Consider the following 19859-nt stretch of genomic DNA (forward strand, 5'->3'; position numbering starts at 1 on the left):
GACCACGCTTCCCCATTTAACCCTTTGGGAGCCAGGCGTGCATTCCAAACCTGCAGCATGCCGACCGGGAAAACGATAGGGGAAGGGAAGCCCACAGGCAGGGCAGGCTGAGAGTCGTGGGAGTTGAGGCAGCAGCCGTGTTACCCAATGGAAGGAGAAAACCTTCCTTTCATGGTTTTTGGCTTCTTGTGCCTTGTCAGACATCTGGGGACTTTGTCCAAGAAAAAAAAAAATGTCGGTGCGGGACGAGTGTGCCGGCTCCGCTCATCCGCCGCTCGCTTATCACTTCTAATGCCAAACATTTTTATTTTAGTTTTTCGTTGCCGTTTAATATGTCCGGCAGTTTTCCTTTTACCGTCACGAACATTTTTTTTGTGACTTTCAAATGGAAACAATGACCTCGTGAGGAGATAAAGATATTCTCAATGAAGTCATCTGTATTCAAGCAGGGATTCCAGATGTGATAAAGCAGGGAGAAAAGCACCAATTAAATCAGAGGAGGAGAAGGAGTCGGAGGAGGGATTTTTTGTATGTGACTTTGTGCCCTATTGCGGGGTATTTGTATAACTGAGTGAGGCATTTAGAAGAATAATGGGGTTTATTTACCCCGTTTAATTTATAAAGCCGTTTCCTGCTGTTTCTATACACATTATCGGGGCTTTTAGGGCTGTAGAACCCTGCGATCCCCTCATACCCAGCAAACATTCTGACCTCCTAGAAAAGAGGGGCATCAGGGGAGGAAAAAGGATGAACCGGTTAGCGCTCCGTTCCCCGCCTGATGCTGTCTACGACCCCCGGTCCGGCGATGTCTCCTAAACCTCCGATCACCCCCCCCCCCATGTCGTCTACTCGCGGGTTGCTTTTTTTTTATTTTGCGGGGCATCTGATGCCTGGAGGAGCATTTTCTGAGCTCTGTCCCCCTGCATATCCCACCTGCTGAAAAGCAGCACTATATGTGTGTGTATATATATATATACCGGTATATGTGATAACCAGAGACAGACGCACAGAGATCCTGGGTCACTAGAGCTTACAATCTAATAGGGAGCCTTTGGCAAGGAATAAGCTACGGCTGCATTTGATCCCCACATACAGGAAGCCTGCGACGTGCCCCTGCAGGATAACAAATGAATGAGGTGAGGCTGACGGGGCATCTGGTGACCCCTGCCGGGGGGGGGGCTCCGGATTTAAACGCATCGTCCTTAAACCAGTTTGTTATTTAAACCACAGGCGGGGAGATCGCACATTAATACAGCAGAATCCTAAATCTTTAAAAATATCTTTAGTGAGGGGGCAGTGGCTAAGCGGACCAGCCTCCCAGCAGAAGTGGTAGAGGGTAATACAGTGTAAACATGCATGGGATAGACATACGGCTCCTGAATCTAAGACGAGACCAACGACTGATTAAGGTTTGAGTCTTTGCAGCAGGAGAAACGGGCGGCTAGACGGGGGCCGGATGGGGCCGATCTGCTGGTACAGTCTCTGTTTACACCTGGTGTTATCTTCTGGCTGCCGCCCCCCGGCTGCCCACTAGATGTCGCTCTCCGACCCCATTTCCTGCTTCCCCACTCATGTTTTTTTTGTGTTTTTTTTTCCTCCAGGATCCAGCATTTATATTTTTGTAGGATCCGTCTCCGTCCCGTTTCCGGCCGTGTGATCGCCGCTTCCTCTGGGCGTCCATCGCTGAAGGCTGGGATCAGAGCTGAGATAAGAGCCACCGATAAGAAGCAGCTGGTACCTCGCTGACCTCTCATCCTGACTCCGATCTGCCCCGTAAAGCCCAGGATCTCTGTTCTTTCCTGCCCCGGGGGGGGGGCAGCATTCTACGGGATTAACCCTGAAGTGTGCGCTCCAGCCTGTGACAGCACGTACCTTCATCATTCTGCAACACCCAAAGCACCTTGCGCCGAGCCGAGGAACAAGTGACGGGGCCCCGGGGCTCCCTCGAGAAATCGGATTACGCTCATCATTATCGCTTACTGGCTTCTAAGCCTTTTTTTTTTTTTTTTCCTCCCCATTACACAGACTACGATCATGCCATTTCCTCCGGGGATCCTGGGAAAATGCTTCACGCAGGAGGAGCTCGTCGAAAGCATTAGGAAGCAGACATCATGACTGTGCCCTAAGGAGACAGCATCCTCTGCCGTCGGAGAATCTCCATGCACAGCGATTAGACTGCCTGCTCCTGACTCGCCTCCCATGCGCGAGAAGCTCACGGTCACGCAGGGCTGTCCGTGAAGGAAATCAGACCGAGTCTCCTCATCGATCCGAGAGCGCCGGAGCGGTCTGACGGCGGGGATCGTCAGCGGGTGACGGCGCACTTTCAGAAGGATCAGCTGTCCTGCCGAGTCAGGGTCAGTCCTGTGTTTCTGGAGGAAAATACCCCCCCTCCCCGACTTCAGATCGAGACATTCTATTGGATGAAGGGCTTCTCATCGAAAGGATATTGTGGACCTGGGCGGTGAGAACTTTTGTCTCGATACTTTGTATCCCGTTATTGTGTCGGGCATGGAGCGCTCTCTCTAGCGGCCCGAGGATGCTGTCTCTTTCCTGCTCGCTCTCTCGGCCATGAGCGGGGCCGCTGACATTCGCTGACATCCTCGGTCCTGGGCGGCGTGCTGTGACAATGTCAGCTTGCAGATTGACCAACCTCAACGGGTTGGTGGAGGACCCGAGGATGGACGCCGGGGACCTGGCCAGGACTCTGCGATGTCTGGAGACCGGCTCCGTCCTGACGCTCTTCTACCAGAAGAAATCTCAGAGGCCGGAGAGAAGGACCTTCCAGGTGAAGATGGACACCAGACAAGTCATATGGTTCAGGACGCCAGAGAAGGTGGAAGGCGACAGTAAGTAACGCGTCGGTCACTGTGCATCAATGTAACAAAATCTGCCGGCGGATCGGCCCCATCCGGCCCCCGTCTAGTCGCCGTTTCTCCTGCTGTAAAGACTCAAACCTTAATCAGTCGTTGGTCTCGTCTTAGATTCAGGAGCCGTATGTCTATCCCATGCATGTTTAATACCTTCGCTGTATTACCCTCTACCACCTCTGCTGGGAGGCTGTCCCACGTATCTCAGTAAAGTAGAATCTAGCACTACGAGATACACAACTCATATCTAGCTTAGTTTAAAGGAGCGATTAGCATTAAGGTTGTTTTGCGGGTGCTGCCCTGTGTTGGGGGTAAGAACGGTTTTATTAATGAATGGATTTGTAAACTTTAGGTAAATGGTGTCGCCGGCCCGGCAGATCGTGTTCTGATCCCCTGTACATTTTGGGGTGTGCAGGGCACAAATGGTTAAGGAGAATTTCCACGGACCTGCCCCCACGGCGGTGATGCAGGGTTTTATATTGAATGGAACCACAGGAAGTGATGTCACTTTTGTGAGGTTTGAGCCGCAGTGACGCAGTAACAGGTGCCGGCAGGGAATGAGACAGCTTTATACGGAGACCGCCGCCGTTTATGGGGAGCGATGGGTTAAGATGTGATACAAACCCCGAAACGCACGGTCCAGCATAGCGATTAAACATACTTGCCAAGTGTCCCTGTTTAGTTTGGCCAGTCCCTCTTCTAAAATCCCCTCTCTCCTCCCCTGATGCCCCTCTTTTCTAGGAGGTCAGAATGTTTTCGGGGTATGAGGGGATCGCCATTTGGCCCCCGTCACCAATTTTTCCTGCTTTAAAAACTCAAACCTTAATCAGTGGTTGTTCTCGTCTTAGATTCAGGAGCCATATGTCTATCCCATGCATGTTTACCTCACTGTATTACCCTCTACCACTTCTGCTGGGAGGCTGTTTCACATATCCACCTCCCTCTCAGTAAGTTAAAACTTCCCTCCATTCCATCTCAGCCTCTGACCCTTTAGTGTTAGATTCTTGTTGTAACTTTTCTCCTTTGAAACAAATTCCCTCCTGTCCTTTATTAAATCCCTTTATGTATTTACATCCCCTCTCCCCCCTCTCTCCTCTCTCTCTCCTCTCTCTCTCTCCCTCCCCCCGCCCAAGCCGGACATATTGAGATCCCGCAGTAAAGATGCTGAGCTGTTCCCTGGGTTTTGGGAAGGTCTCGGGAAATATGAGCAGTGTGTGAATCTTATCTGTAGAGCGTTAAAGGACGTCCAGATTCCTGCTAGAACAAAAAGGGACGATTCTCCGGGGGGGGGGGCTCCTGTGCATGCGCAGCGTCTGTCTCCAGACCAAACAGCTGACCCGATAAACTACCAGCAGACCTGGAGCCGCCGTCGCTGTCAGTCATGTGACATTTTGGGTGACTTTCCCGGCTCAAACACCGCACTGAGCTGACGCTTTATGGCGATGCTAATGAAGTCTGTCCTCCATAGACTTTCGTTAGTCAGTGAGTCTGACCGGGTGATTCAGACTGAGGCATTCTATTGTTCCCCACAGGCAGTATGATAAGGAGTCGGGGGGTTTAGTAGATCAGGGATCAGATAACAGAGCGAGAATCATACAAACGGCTGATATGCAGCTGTAAGAAAACTTTATATTATGGGGCAAAAACTACAACTGGGGTAAAAAAAAGAAAAGCGCAGATTATTTTTCATGTTTAACTCTCTGCAGTCTGGGAGTGTAGCTGCGGAATGCGTCGTCTCCTTCCCGTGTCTGACACACAAAGGACTCTCAGGTTTGCTCCAAATTCCTCAGGCGATCCTCAAGAAAAATGGTAATTTCCTGTCTCTGCCGGTCGGCCGCTGCTAATAACGTCTCTTTATTATATTGTTATGAAGCGGGAGGGACAGGGAGAGCGGGGCGGCCGCGCAGGGTGTGATTAGCAGGACAGATAACTCCGCGTATCGCTGGCCCGGCACCCCGACGGTATAAAAGCTGCAGGAGTAGTAAGTAGTAAGGATGGTCAGGATATATGTGATGTATACGGTCACTTTAACATAAATTAATGGCTGGCTAGCCGGGGTAGCTCAAACAGCCCTGTTATAACCCTGGTAGATGAGTGGAACCGCCTCCCAGCAGAAGTGGTAGAGGGTAATACAGTGAGAGGATTTTGCCATTCTATCCCACTGTCCCACCGAGCTCTCCCTCAGTCCCGCTCTCCGGGGACACCGGGGAATGTACACTGCGCCTTCCAGGCAGCCCAATTGGCTGCGGGTAGAAGTTGCCCCCCTATACACCGGCAAAAGGGCAGAAAGGTGGCATTCTGGGTGGATTTGGGCAGCCGTGATTTGACTGCCCGTCGCGTCGTGAAGGGTTAAGGAGTGCTGCTCTCAGCTCATTTCCTGCTGCGCACGGACAGGAAGAGATGATAAGGAAACAGGAAGTGACCGTTATGCCGGAAGCGCGCAAGCAGAGAGTGAGTCATCGGCTGCCGGGGCTAATTAACAGGATGGCAATAGGCAATGAGTGGCCCCCGAAGGCCCTGAACTCGCTCCATGCGCTCATAAAATCTGCCCCACGGTATAAAAGGTGCCCTTTCTGGTGATATCACTTTAAGGCCAGCAGCCGCCCGATGACTCAGATCCTGCCGCTGGCCACACCCACAGCCCAGTGTGCCGGACCGACGGCCGGCCCGGACCCGCTCATATATAAAAACAGTCTCGATCTATACGTTGCCAAAAAGAACAACCTTTTCATAGAGTATTAAAGCAAATTTGGGACTGTTGGCAGCTATTACTATACTATACTATACTGATGCTTAATCATATATCCAAAGGCCTTTCCTCCCTGGTAGCTGTCCCAATACTTCCCGAGTGCCCCTGTGTAATTTAGCCAGTCCCTCTGACCCCAATGTCCTGCCCGAGGGGGGCATTTAGAAGAATAATGGGGTTTATTTACCCCGTTTAATTTATTAACCTGTTCCCTGCTGTTTCTATACACATTATCGGGGCTTTTAGGGCAGTAGAACCCTGCGATCCCCTCATACCCAGCAAACATTCTGACCTCCTAGAAAAGAGGGGCATCGGGGGGGGCATCAGGGGGAGAGAGAGGGGCATCAGGGGAGGAGAGAGGGGCATCAGGGGAGGGGAGAGAGGGGCATCAGGGGAGGGGAGAGAGGGGCATCAGGGGAGGGGAGAGAGGGGGTATCAGGGGAGGGGAGAGAGGGGCATTAAAAAGAAAAGTGGAGGTACATAGATTTGTGGTTCACGTGGGAGTTATTTTAAGAAATAAGTCCATGCGCGGTCGGCTGCTTTGCTGCCTGTATTAGGAGGGCTTGGGATTATTATCATTGTATCTCTGCCATACCCTACGTTACCATGGAGACCAGACAGTCGGCGACCCTGACCCATAACCTGCGCTCTCTCCGGGCATGCGCCACGTCCCAGGCGCCACTTCTCAGAACGTCAAAGGGATGCCGTACAGAATGCTGTGACCTCACGTATCTGCGCCCTGACCCCGGGGGCCGGGGCATTATCAGGGGCGGGAGATCCAGGGGCAGGAGATCCGGGGGCCGGGGCATTATCAGGGGAGGGAGATCCAGGGGCAGGAGATCCGGGGGCCGGGGCATTATCAGGGGCGGGAGATCCAGGGGCAGGAGATCCGGGGGCCGGGGCATTATCAGGGGAGGGAGATCCAGGGGCAGGAGATCCGGGGGCCGGGGCATTATCAGGGGTGGGAGCTCTTGACCCCGGGGCCACTTTTGTTCAGGGCATTGAGGATCGAGGGGCACATTGAAGGAAAGATGGATACAGGGGAGGGGAAGCGGGGTAATCGGGAAGAACGAGGGGCATCTGGCAGGGATGGAGTAGCTGTTTTTTGGTCTTTGCCCGGAGAGATCACCGCCTCCCTGTTCTCAGGATCTGCGGGGTTATTCCTCCCCGTTAACTTATCTCTCCCCTGTTGTGAAGTTGCTGATTGTGGCTCCTCTTTGTATTGTCGCTCTGTTGTGTGTAGATGTTTGTATTCCTCGCGTCGCTGATTGGCCGCCGGCACCGATTTCTCTTCAATATGTATTCATTATTCATTGGGGGATTTTTTTAACCCCCGCAGGGAATTATCGCTATTTTTTCTAATTCCGTAGCCGCTTTACGGTTCCGATTCTCAGAAGCCACTTTAACCAAACGGAAAAGGGTTTGATTTTCTGGAACCATCCTTAACTGAGCAGGTAGTAGATCAGTGGAACAGCCTCACAGAGGTGGTAGGGGGTAATACAGTGAGGGTATTAAACATGCGCGGGATAGACATCCGGCTCCTGAATCTAAGACGAGACCGACGACTGATTAAGGTTTGAGTCGTTACAGCAGGAGAAACGGGCGACCAGACGGGGGCCGGACGGGGCCGATCTAGTGGAATGGATCCAGTGGATTTAGCGACATGAAATCGTCGTTTTCTTTTTTTTATGCAGTTGATTTAAAAGAAATTAAGGAAATCCGGCCCGGGAAGAACTCGCGGGATTTCGAGAGATACCCCGAAGACGCTCGCAAGCTGGACGCCACGCTCTGCTTCATCATATTGTACGGGACGGACTTCAGGCTGAAGACCCTCAGCGTCGCCGGTCAGTGATCCCAAAGGGTCAGCAAGCAAAGAGTTAAAAAGAATGCGCCCGTAGCCCCCCAGTGACGGTCCGCTGGACAGTATGGTGTTATGGTCTGGCTCACCCACTATATCTCCCCGTTCTCTACATTAAAGCTGCCGTTCCGCTTCGTTCCAACCTTCAAACACATAACAGCAACGCAGAGGCGCTCAACAAGCTATACTAGTTTCTATGGCAACCATCTATCGACGGCTGCCTTCGCGTCACGTGACGATTAAGTGTTCCCGGCAAAAATAAGACAATTATTTCTGCGATGGGTTAATTAATATTCTTTATGAAGCGCCAACGTAGTCTGCGGCGCTGTACAAGTTCAATGCGGAGAGTAACATACATCAAAGGTACATTTACACATACAGATAACAACACGAGATGCGGACTCTGCCCGGGAGCTTGCAATCTAACCCTAGGGCACGTTTACGCCAAGCAAGAATAATAGTGGGCTTATGAGCTTACACTCTAAAGAGTAGTTATAAGGGTCCTACATTCAGCAGAGTAGGTGGAACAGCATCTTTAATCGAGGGACCCCAGGAGGCGTCTCTGCAGGAAACATTGACACTCCCATCACCCTCAGCCGCTCAAAGGGAGCCCAGCAGGTTAATATATAAATAAGTATTTCTTCCCATTTTTTCCCCCCCAGCGTTCAGCGAGGAGGAGGTGACCCTGTGGATCGGCGGCTTGAACTGGGTGGTGGGCGATACGCAGAGGGCCCCCGGGCCCCTCCAGGTGGAGAGGTGAGGAGATGGCTCATTCTGTGCCGTCGCGCATGCAGATTCACAGCTCTGTACACTGAACAGACCCCCAGATGGATAAAGTAATAAGCGGCTCCCCCCGCGCCGGTGTCCACCGTGGGAGCGGCCGCCTCAACTTCCTGTTCTCGGGATCTGCATGATTATTCCTCCCCGTTACCTTCTCTCCCTGCTGTCTAATTATCTCATTTTAATGAATTTACCAAACGTTAATTTAAAAAAAAAAGGACCGTTTGTTGTGCCGTAAAAAGGATACTTTGTGTTTTGTTTGTATTTTATTCTTTTTTGTATTGTTTATATATTTTTTTCTGTATATTCCTATTCTTTTTTCTTCTTCTGCTCATTAACCAATCACGTGGCAAGGATCTGCCCCCCCCACCAGTAACTACAGCTCATTGTCACTTTATAGCAGTGCATCAGATGTCAGTCAGTATCTCTTTAACCCTTTAAGGACCATTTCTTCCACTGTCATTCCCCATTTACTGAACCAACAAAGTATATATACGGTATTATTTTTTTCGTATGGCTTTTTTAGACCATTTTCATACATAAAAGAATTTTATTTATTTTTCATCAATAATATTTTAAAAAAAATCTATATATATATATTATACGCAGGTAAACTATAAAAAAAAATACATTAACTAACCTGACCTGAAACCACCTTAATTACTATAAAATGCTCATTTATTTTAGGTTTTCTAATGTTTTATGTTTTTTTACCCTTATTTAAATATCTGTATATATAATGCCCCTGCGATAATGATGATGGTGGCTGCATGGGGCCATTTCTGACCTCGTACGTCATTGGTCCTCTAGAGACATCTTTTCATGACATATTTTTGTATGTCATTGGCACACCTGGGAACTCTCATGGTTTTTGCCCCAATCTCAAGGTCTTGGGGCAGATTCTCGGGGTCACACAGTCTGACTCCTTCCTATTCCCCCCCCCCGCTGTGATCATATATAAGACTCTCTGTGTTTTTGCTCCCAGTATGTTATGGTTGATATCCCTGCTTGAATACAGGTGGCTCAATTAAGTGTATCTAAATAATGACAAGTCAAGGTTTCCATGGCGACCGGTATTAGAGCCATTTGGGTAACACGTTTGGTGAGTCAATACATGAAATCTTCATGATGGGCTATTAAAGGGTTAATATTTCAAGAGTCTTAGGGGCTGCTCGTTCAGGAAGCTCCCAGGTATGGCTGTTGGCCTCGAAGGGGTTAAAGGGATTTGGCGGATCTGGTGGACGTGTTGCTGAGGTTAATGAGATTTGGAGTGATTCTTGTGTCTGTTTCTTATACAGATGGCTGCGGAAACAGTTTGACTCCATGGACAGAGCGAGGGATGGCAGGTAACTCGGCTTCTTCCCAAAGCAGATTGTCATTGAAATGCACGGAACAGCGATATGGATAGATACATGGAATGGCTTCCCAGCAGAGATGGTAGAGGGTAATACAATGAGGGGATTAAACATGCATGGGATAGACATACGGCTCCTGAATCCAAGACGAGACCAGCGACTGATTACGGTTTGGGTCTTTATAGCAGAAGAAACGGGCGACTAGACGGGGGCCGGATGGGGGCCGATCTAACCCATCTGCGCTGAGAGATACCGCGGCCAGACACACGCCAAGTGCATATAAACAGGAAGTCTGGCGGGAAGTGATAGGAGTCGGCGGCAGGAAGAGGAAGGAATCCCGGCAGGAAGTGATACGAGGAGCTGTAGATTAAAGCAGGCGGGCGGGGGTTATTATGCAGGGGGGGAATTATTATTCACATTGTGAGTGACAATAAACACCAGGGACGGTGGGGAACATTACAGCGTGTGGCCCGACATGGACGCAGTGCATACCTCTTAACTGTCCTGCTTTGCACAGTACAGTCCTGATTTTGCCTCTCTATCCGGCTTTCCGGGACAGACGTAGTGCTCGACCGCAATCCCTCCGATTCAGAGTGTTAACCCCTCTATTACCAGACATTACAAACACAGTCACATACACACACACTCAAACACACATACCTGCTGCTGGCTGCAGCTTACTCTGAGTTGGTGTGAAGGAGGGACTCAGCCTATCAGGAGAGGCTTGTGAACTCTCAGGCAATCGGGAGAGTTGAGAAGTCTCTCCTGATTGGCTGAGACCTCCTTCACTCAGACTTCTCAATCTGGGACATGTGGTCACCCTAGACTCTACAGATACGTAGACTGCAGAATATTTCGGCGATCTTCCTACCCAGTTGGGACAGTTTGTAGCTTTGATTAATTATGTCGTTATTCATACAGTTTGGAGTGATAATAAAGTAAGTGGTTGGCGGGAATGGATATAAGTCGCCCGTTTCTCCTGCTGTAGAGACTCAAACCTTAATCAGTCGTTGGTCTCGTCTTTGATTCAGGAGCCATCTGCCTATCCCATGCATGTTTAATACCCGCACTGTATAACACGCGTGAGACGTGGCTGCCCACTGTTTGTCCCAAGGTATGTATTATTACCCCACCAAGCGGTTAAATACCCTTCTACACACCCCGCCAGCAAATCCAGCCTTACCGCCCCGGGCCGCATTAAGTGTTGGGTATAAATCGGGAATACACCTCCTGGGGAGGAATAAGGGATGTTTCTCTCTGGCGATGATTAGTGTAACGAGGCGGCTGCGTGACGCTCCCTGCGTGTCTTGTGTTTCAGCGTCACGCCGAAGGACCTGAAAGCCCTGCTCCCTCAGATGAATTACCGGGTGCCCAACATGCGCTTCCTGCGCGACAAGCTGCTGGTAAGTGTCACGCGCCACGACCCGCGGGACACACAGCATCCGTCTACCCCACGGCCGTCCCCATATAGACTGTAACCAAAGGGTTAATCCCCTGTATTGGGGGGTCTGTACCCGCAGTGAGGACCCCCGTTCAGCCGGGACCCTCATTTTAATTCACCGACAGACTATAATCCCCACTATCCTCCGCTCAGTAGCGAATGAGGTCGGCGCGTCCCCCATTGTAATGTCGGGCCGTAGTTTAAGCTGCCGTTCCACTTCGGCAAAACATTCGGTAAGTCGTACGAACCCTTCAAATTCCCAAACCCTTCGCAGACAAAAACGACAAAAATCTGCCCCGTTCGTAATTCTTCCAGGAACACTTAATTGTCATGTGACACAAAAGCCGGCACTGGCAACTGTCACCATAGAAACAGAAAAAGACTCTCAAAAGACTAAAATGACCGATCCGGTAAGTTTTATTTGCTGAGAGAGTGTTTAATGACTGTTTAGTCGAAGCGGGACAGCAGCTTTAATGTGTAACACTTATGACATCTTATGACATCATATGTTATATTACAGGAAGTCGAGGCCAGGTCGGAGCTGACTTTCCCACATTTTGTTCTGTTCTACAAGAATCTAATGTTTGAGGCTCAGAAATCAGTGAGTATTGTGTCCCCTACGGGCTTCCCTCCAGACCAGGGTGTTAAAGGGTCCCCCCCCCGAATGAATGCATATAGAATTTGTAACGTTACTTAGGGAGAAGCTGCAGCCCATCGGTGTCAAGAAAAAGCTGCCGTTAAAATCAATGGGAAGGTTTTTTCCGGGGGTTGGGGGGTCAAAGGGGTTGGGGGGGTATCACAAAAATGTAAAGGGACCAAGCAGCTGTCATCTAAATTAAAGTCTATAGGATGGCTGGAGTAGCGGGGGGAGAGGGGGAAATAAAGTGGTTGCTCCACCCACTTGTGACATCATAGCGTGGCACCTTCCGATCGTATATTTAATTTTATTTTTATTAGCGGCCTCATCACTGTCACTTTGTCGCAGACACAAATCGTTTTATTTTCTCCCCAGCCTTGATACTGTGGATTGTGTATTTTCTTGTAATTTTAGCTGACACGGTCCCTTTAAAATATTTTTCATTTACAATATCTCCTTGATGGCCGGGGGAAGCTGTTTTCCTTTGCACTCGCTGATGAGCACTTCCTGTGCAGACCTTTTAGTGTTTTTATTTCATTTTATGTTTCATGTTCTTCCTGTCCATAAAATGATATATTTTACTTTATCTCTTGTGCTCTGATTCCAGATCATAGAGCAGCTGGAGTTATCCTTTCCCCTCCGGTGAGTCTTTGAGCTCAGAATTCTTACTAAATACTAAACACATATTTTAACGTATTTTATTATTATTAATTATTTTATTATTATTTATTCATTTATTTATTAGTTGTTTCTGGGAAGAGTTCTGGAAATTCAGCAGGGCCGGGAATGACGCTTCTAAAGCTGCATTTAGTCTCAAAAGGGTTAAATTCAGTTTTAGGGGGAACTGCACCTTTAAGTAAGGTGCGGGGGGCATTTTCCTTCGTCCGCCATGGTCGGCTTGTATTTGGCAGGCAGGCGAGACTGTTTCAAACACTGCAGGCCTTGTGTACCGGAGGAGAATGGCCGCCCTGCAGAGATGGGATTAATACAGGTCAGCTGTTGGTCACGGGGACACGTTTCATCCACAGCCGGAGGGAACAAAGGGAATATTATTCTTGGACCGCTGGTGACCCACCGTACCCGTGGCGGGCTCTGGGGGACGGTGCGTGAATATTAAGGAGCCGCGCCGGCTGAGGGTACTGTGCAGAGCATTGCGCAGATGTCCGTCAGACGGGGCGCTTGTCTCTCCGAGCACGTCCGCCGGCGCCGTCTGCTTTCCATCGCATTGTAAATCCGGGCCCGGTAACAGCAGCACTCAAAGGGTTAAATATCCCCCAATGCGATAAATGCACCCCGTGGCCTGAAAATTAACAAATGTACAAATCTCTGTGTGCTGCAATGTAGTCTTATTACCATAGCAACCGACAGAATGGACCAGTCAGCAGGACTCGTCCGTTCCATGGGTAAATAAAAGCCATTTGTAAACTTTTTTTATATATATATATATATACATAACCCTAATATAGCCAGTAACCATACGTCCGAAAAAAGGCCTCTGAGGCCTGGATGTCATGTGACGTTACGTGTAACGTGAAACTGAAAAGGTCTCCAAAACCGATAGAGGCCAAGGTGACGTCTCAAAAACCGATAAGAGGCCAAGGTGGCGGTCTCTAAAACCGATAGAGGCCAAGGTGGCGGTCTCTAAAACCGATAAGAGGCCAAGGTGGCGGTCTCTAAAACCGATAGAGGCCAAGGTGGCGGTCTCTAAAACCGATAAGAGGCCAAGGTGGCGGTCTCTAAAACCGATAAGAGGCCAAGGTGGCGGTCTCTAAAACCGATAGAGGCCAAGGTGGCGGTCTCTAAAACCGATAGAGGCCAAGGTGGCGGTCTCCAAGGTGACGGTCTCTAAAACCGATAGAGGCCAAGGTGGCGGTCTCTAAAACCGATAGAGGCCAAGGTGGCGGTCTCCAAGGTGGCGGTCTCTAAAAGTGATAGGGTGCAATTGCGTGTTAGTTTGTGAGAGCGCACGGAGACTTGCGTGCCGGGGCTGCTCCGGGTTGACGGTCAGTCGGTGGCTTTGGCTGTATGTAGCAACCAGAGCAGTCAGGATCTCCTGGTGGAGTCGGGGTCAGCTGCATGGAACCCATGGGAGTCCAGACACGGGTTTCATACAGAATGGCCGATACATACAAATCGCTGTTTGTATGTAACATGTATGTTCTGTGGTATCTGTTCACACATTAACCCTTCCCTTCCTGTCCCAGGAATGTCGACCGGCCGTCCTTATGCCAGATCTCCCTCTATGACTTCCAGAGGTTCCTGCTGTACGACCAGAAGGTAGGTAGGAGCAGAAGGGCCACACAGGGCCTCCAGTTCAAGGCTCCTTGGGTAGCTGGGCGGTGGTACTGTGACATGATGAGCGACCCCTCCACGACCGGAGCCGTCAGTGTACACGGGGTCCCCTGCGCTCCTGCGGCCAATCACATGCATGGATACAGTCAGGTGACAGGCAGTGTTTAAATGTCCTGCCGCTGTCTCTGTTCTCTGCTGGCGTAAAACAGCCCTTAAGGGGTTAAAGCAGAATGAACGGGGGGCAGGGCTAGCTGCACATACAGGTATGCCTGATGGCTGTGAGTGATGGGAGTTGCGGGTCACAGGATGTGCTCTGCAGACAGGGAAGGGTTGGCCGGTATGTCCCTGGAATTCTCCTGAAGCTGGTGAATACGGGTGTAGTTACCCCGTGTGAGGGGGTATATTACCCGGCGGTGCCGTCCATGTACAGGGTAACTGGGATTTGTATAATGGGATTAGCCTGGCTCTCCCTGACCTGCTCCATACATCCGACAGCCAGCACTGGTGGCCGGATACCCCCATATATCCAGAAGCCCCCTCCAGTGAGTCGTATCTCCTCTCTCCCCATCTCCAGGAAGCCTGGGCCAGCGATCTGAGTAAAGTGCGGGAGTATCTGTGCGCGTATCTCAAGGAGTCCGCCGCTGAAACGCCTGAGCCCGTTCTGCAGCTCGACGAGGTGAGTCTTCACTCAAGTGTACTCGCTAATAAATTATTCCTCCCCTACCGGCTGTACTCAGTAGTAAGATACACCCCCCCCCAGTCGGCAGTACTCCTACTAACATTTCTTTGTCATTGATGTGTATGAGGAAGCCGCGCATGCTTTGGGATTAATGCGCATGTTCTCCGATTCCAGTTCCTCGCGTACCTCTTCTCCAAAGAAAATATGGTGATGGACTCAAAGTATTCCCGCGCGGCCCCCGAGGAGATGAATTACCCCCTGTCCCAGTACTGGATTTCATCATCCCACAACACGTGAGACTAACTCTGCCTTATTACATGTACCAGAGCGTCAGCCTGCAGCCTTAACTACCATCAAATGCACACTGTACAGCGCTGCGGAATATGACGGCGATATATAAATAATAACAACACACATTGTACAGCACTGCGGAATATGACGGCGATATATAAATAATAACAACACACATTGTACAGCACTGCGGAATATGACGGCGATATATAAATAATAATAATAACACATTGTACAGCGCTGCGGAGTATGACGGCGATATATAAATAATAATAACACACATTGTACAGCGCTGCGGAGTATGACGGCGATATATAAATAATAACAACACACATTGTACAGCACTGCGGAATATGACGGCGATATATAAATAATAATAACACATTGTACAGCGCTGCGGAGTATGACGGCGATATATAAATAATAATAACACATTGTACAGCGCTGCGGAGTATGACGGCGATATATAAATAATAATAATAACACATTGTACAGCGCTGCGGAGTATGACGGCGATATATAAATAATAATAACACACATTGTACAGCGCTGCGGAGTATGACGGCGATATATAAATAATAATAACACATTGTACAGCGCTGCGGAGTATGACGGCGATATATAAATAATAATAACACATTGTACAGCGCTGCGGAGTATGACGGCGATATATAAATAATAATAACACACATTGTACAGCGCTGCGGAGTATGACGGCGATATATAAATAATAATAACACACATTGTACAGCGCTGCGGAGTATGACGGCGATATATAAATAATAATAACACACATTGTACAGCGCTGCGGAATATGACGGCGATATATAAATAATAATAACACACATTGTACAGCGCTGCGGAGTATGACGGCGATATATAAATAATAACACACATTGTACAGCGCTGCGGAGTATGATGGCGATATATAAATAATAATAAGAACACATTGTACAGCGCTGCGGAGTATGACGGCGATATATAAATAATAATAATAACACACATTGTACAGCGCTGCGGAGTATGACAGCGATATATAAATAATAATAACACACATTGTACATCGCTACGGAGTATGAGGGCGATATATAAATAATAATAACACATTGTACAGCGCTGCGGAGTATGATGGCGCTACATAAATAATAACACATTGTACAGCGCTGCGGAGTATGACGGCGATATATAAATAATAATAACACACATTGTACAGCGCTGCGGAGTATGTTGGCGATATATAAATAATAATAACACACATTGTACAGCGCTGCGGAGTATGATGGCGATATATAAATAATAATAACACACATTGTACAGCGCTGCGGAGTATGATGGCGATATATAAATAATAATAACACACATTGTACAGCGCTGCGGAGTATGACGGCGATATATAAATAATAATAACACACATTGTACAGCGCTGCGGAGTATGACGGCGATATATAAATAATAATAACACACATTGTACAGCGCTGCGGAGTATGACGGCGATATATAAATAATAATAACACATTGTACAGCGCTGCGGAATATGACGGCGATATATAAATAATAATAACACACATTGTACAGCGCTGCGGAGTATGACGGCGATATATAAATAATAACACACATTGTACAGCGCTGCGGAGTATGATGGCGATATATAAATAATAACACACATTGTACAGCGCTGCGGAGTATGACGGCGATATATAAATAATAATAATAACACATTGTACAGCGCTGCGGAGTATGACGGCGATATATAAATAATAATAACACACATTGTACAGCGCTGCGGAGTATGACGGCGATATATAAATAATAATAACACATTGTACAGCGCTGCGGAATATGACGGCGATATATAAATAATAATAACACACATTGTACAGCGCTGCGGAGTATGACGGCGATATATAAATAATAATAACACACATTGTACAGCGCTGCGGAATATGATGGCGATATATAAATAATAACACACATTGTACAGCGCTGCGGAGTATGACGGCGATATATAAATAATAATAATAACACATTGTACAGCGCTGCGGAGTATGACGGCGATATATAAATAATAATAACACACATTGTACAGCGCTGCGGAGTATGATGGCGATATATAAATAATAATAACACACATTGTACAGCGCTGCGGAGTATGATGGCGATATATAAATAATAATAACACACATTGTACAGCGCTGCGGAGTATGACGGCGATATATAAATAATAATAACACACATTGTACAGCGCTGCGGAGTATGACGGCGATATATAAATAATAATAACACACATTGTACAGCGCTGCGGAGTATGACGGCGATATATAAATAATAATAACACACATTGTACAGCGCTGCGGAGTATGACGGCGATATATAAATAATAACACACATTGTACAGCGCTGCGGAGTATGATGGCGATATATAAATAATAATAAGAACACACATTGTACAGCGCTGCGGAGTATGACGGCGATATATAAATAATAATAACACACATTGTACAGCGCTGCGGAGTATGACGGCGATATATAAATAATAACACACATTGTACAGCGCTGCGGAGTATGATGGCGATATATAAATAATAATAAGAACACATTGTACAGCGCTGCGGAGTATGACGGCGATATATAAATAATAATAATAACACATTGTACAGCGCTGCGGAGTATGACAGCGATATATAAATAATAATAACACACATTGTACATCGCTACGGAGTATGACAGCGATATATAAATAATAATAACACACATTGTACATCGCTACGGAGTATGAGGGCGATATATAAATAATAATAACACATTGTACAGCGCTGCGGAGTATGACGGCGATATATAAATAATAATAACACACATTGTACAGCGCTGCGGAGTATGATGGCGATATATAAATAATAATAACACACATTGTACAGCGCTGCGGAGTATGACGGCGATATATAAATAATAATAACACACATTGTACAGCGCTGCGGAGTATGATGGCGATATATAAATAATAATAACACATTGTACAGCGCTGCGGAGTATGACGGCGATATATAAATAATAATAATAACACATTGTACAGCGCTGCGGAGTATGACAGCGATATATAAATAATAACACACATTGTACAGCGCTGCGGAGTATGACGGCGATATATAAATAATAATAATAACACACATTGTACAGCGCTGCGGAGTATGACGGCGATATATAAATAATAATAACACACATTGTACAGCGCTGCGGAGTATGACGGCGATATATAAATAATAATAACACATTGTACAGCACTGCGGAGTATGACGGTGATATATAAATAATAATAACACATTGTACAGCGCTGCGGAGTATGAGAGCGATATATAAATAATAATAATAACACACATTGTACAGCGCTGCGGAGTATGACAGCGATATATAAATAATAATAACACATTGTACAGCGCTGTAGAGTATGACGGCGATATATAAATAATAATAACACACATTGTACAGCGCTGCGGAGTATGATGGCGATATATAAATAATAATAACACACATTGTACAGCGCTGCGGAGTATGATGGCGATATATAAATAATAATAACACACATTGTACAGCGCTGCGGAGTATGACGGCGATATATAAATAATAATAACACACATTGTACAGCGCTGCGGAGTATGACGGCGATATATAAATAATAATAACACACATTGTACAGCGCTGCGGAGTATGACGGCGATATATAAATAATAATAACACACATTGTACAGCGCTGCGGAGTATGATGGCGATATATAAATAATAATAACACACATTGTACAGCGCTGCGGAGTATGATGGCGATATATAAATAATAATAACACACATTGTACAGCGCTGCGGAGTATGACGGCGATATATAAATAATAACAACACACATTGTACAGCGCTGCGGAGTATGACGGCGATATATAAATAATAATAACACATTGTACAGCGCTGCGGAGTATGACGGCGATATATAAATAATAATAACACACATTGTACAGCGCTGCGGAGTATGACGGCGATATATAAATAATAATAATCACACATTGTACAGCGCTGCGGAGTATGACGGCGATATATAAATAATAATAACACATTGTACAGCGCTGCGGAGTATGATGGCGATATATAAATCTTCCACTTTTATCTTCCCCTTGTTATTTTCTATAACGGGTTCTTCCTGCGGGTGTAAAGTATCTCTCCTCGTCTGCAGGTATCTGACGGGTGATCAGTTCTCCAGCGAGTCATCCTTAGAAGCGTACACTCGGTGCCTGCGCATGGGCTGCCGCTGCATTGAGTGTGAGTAAACTGCAAGCAGGTGGGATCAGTGGGGAGGACTGAGGATTAATAGAAACAAAGAACCGTCTAGTCGCCGTTTCTCCTGCTGTAAAGACTCAAACCTTAATCAGTCGTTGGTCTCGTCTTAGATTCAGGAGCCGTATGTCTATCCCATGCATGTTTAATACCCTCACTGTATTACCCTCTACCACCTGTGCTGGGAGGCTGCTCCACTTATCTACCACCCTTTTCAGTGAAAACATTTACATTCTTGGTCCCGCTGAGCTCAGTGTCTTGTGTGTCTTGACAGTGGACTGCTGGGATGGTCCGGACGACCTGCCGATCATCTACCACGGACACACGCTCACCTCGAAGATCAAGTTCCTGGACGTGCTTCACACCATCAAGGAGAACGCGTTCGTCACATCAGAGTGAGTCCACGGGGGCCGGGCCCACGGCGGGTACCGGGTCGCCCCAGAGCGGGAGTCGTCACCGGATCCTGGGGGTTTTATATAAAGTACCCCCCCGGCAGTGAAAATATAATTCATCATTTTACATTCTGTCACAAATTAACAAAAATGCCTCATTTCCTACTGTATTTAATGTATTTTTCGGCACCATGGTGGGCTCCTCCA

General features: G+C 47.6%; 1 protein-coding gene across 2 annotated transcripts in view; it reads left to right on the forward strand.

The window, feature by feature from the left end:
* The first annotated feature begins 2368 nt into the window (after positions 1 to 2368).
* The window catches only part of LOC128496415 (1-phosphatidylinositol 4,5-bisphosphate phosphodiesterase gamma-1-like), a 28792-nt gene continuing 11301 nt past the window's right edge, over positions 2369 to 19859 (forward strand). The window contains exons 1-12 of one of the 2 annotated variants that reach the window (XM_053466030.1): positions 2369 to 2846; positions 7308 to 7457; positions 8134 to 8227; positions 9550 to 9597; positions 10925 to 11009; positions 11568 to 11648; positions 12292 to 12326; positions 13889 to 13961; positions 14551 to 14652; positions 14830 to 14948; positions 19160 to 19245; positions 19535 to 19655. In XM_053466030.1, the coding sequence (XP_053322005.1) occupies positions 2627 to 2846; positions 7308 to 7457; positions 8134 to 8227; positions 9550 to 9597; positions 10925 to 11009; positions 11568 to 11648; positions 12292 to 12326; positions 13889 to 13961; positions 14551 to 14652; positions 14830 to 14948; positions 19160 to 19245; positions 19535 to 19655 (1214 nt within the window). In that variant the 5' untranslated portion in view covers positions 2369 to 2626. The remainder of the gene's footprint in view (positions 2847 to 7307; positions 7458 to 8133; positions 8228 to 9549; positions 9598 to 10924; positions 11010 to 11567; positions 11649 to 12291; positions 12327 to 13888; positions 13962 to 14550; positions 14653 to 14829; positions 14949 to 19159; positions 19246 to 19534; positions 19656 to 19859) is intronic. The other variant, XM_053466031.1, reaches the window with a different exon arrangement.

The sequence above is a fragment of the Spea bombifrons genome, chromosome 5, assembly GCF_027358695.1.
Source record: "Spea bombifrons isolate aSpeBom1 chromosome 5, aSpeBom1.2.pri, whole genome shotgun sequence".
Taxonomy (NCBI): domain Eukaryota; kingdom Metazoa; phylum Chordata; class Amphibia; order Anura; family Pelobatidae; genus Spea; species Spea bombifrons.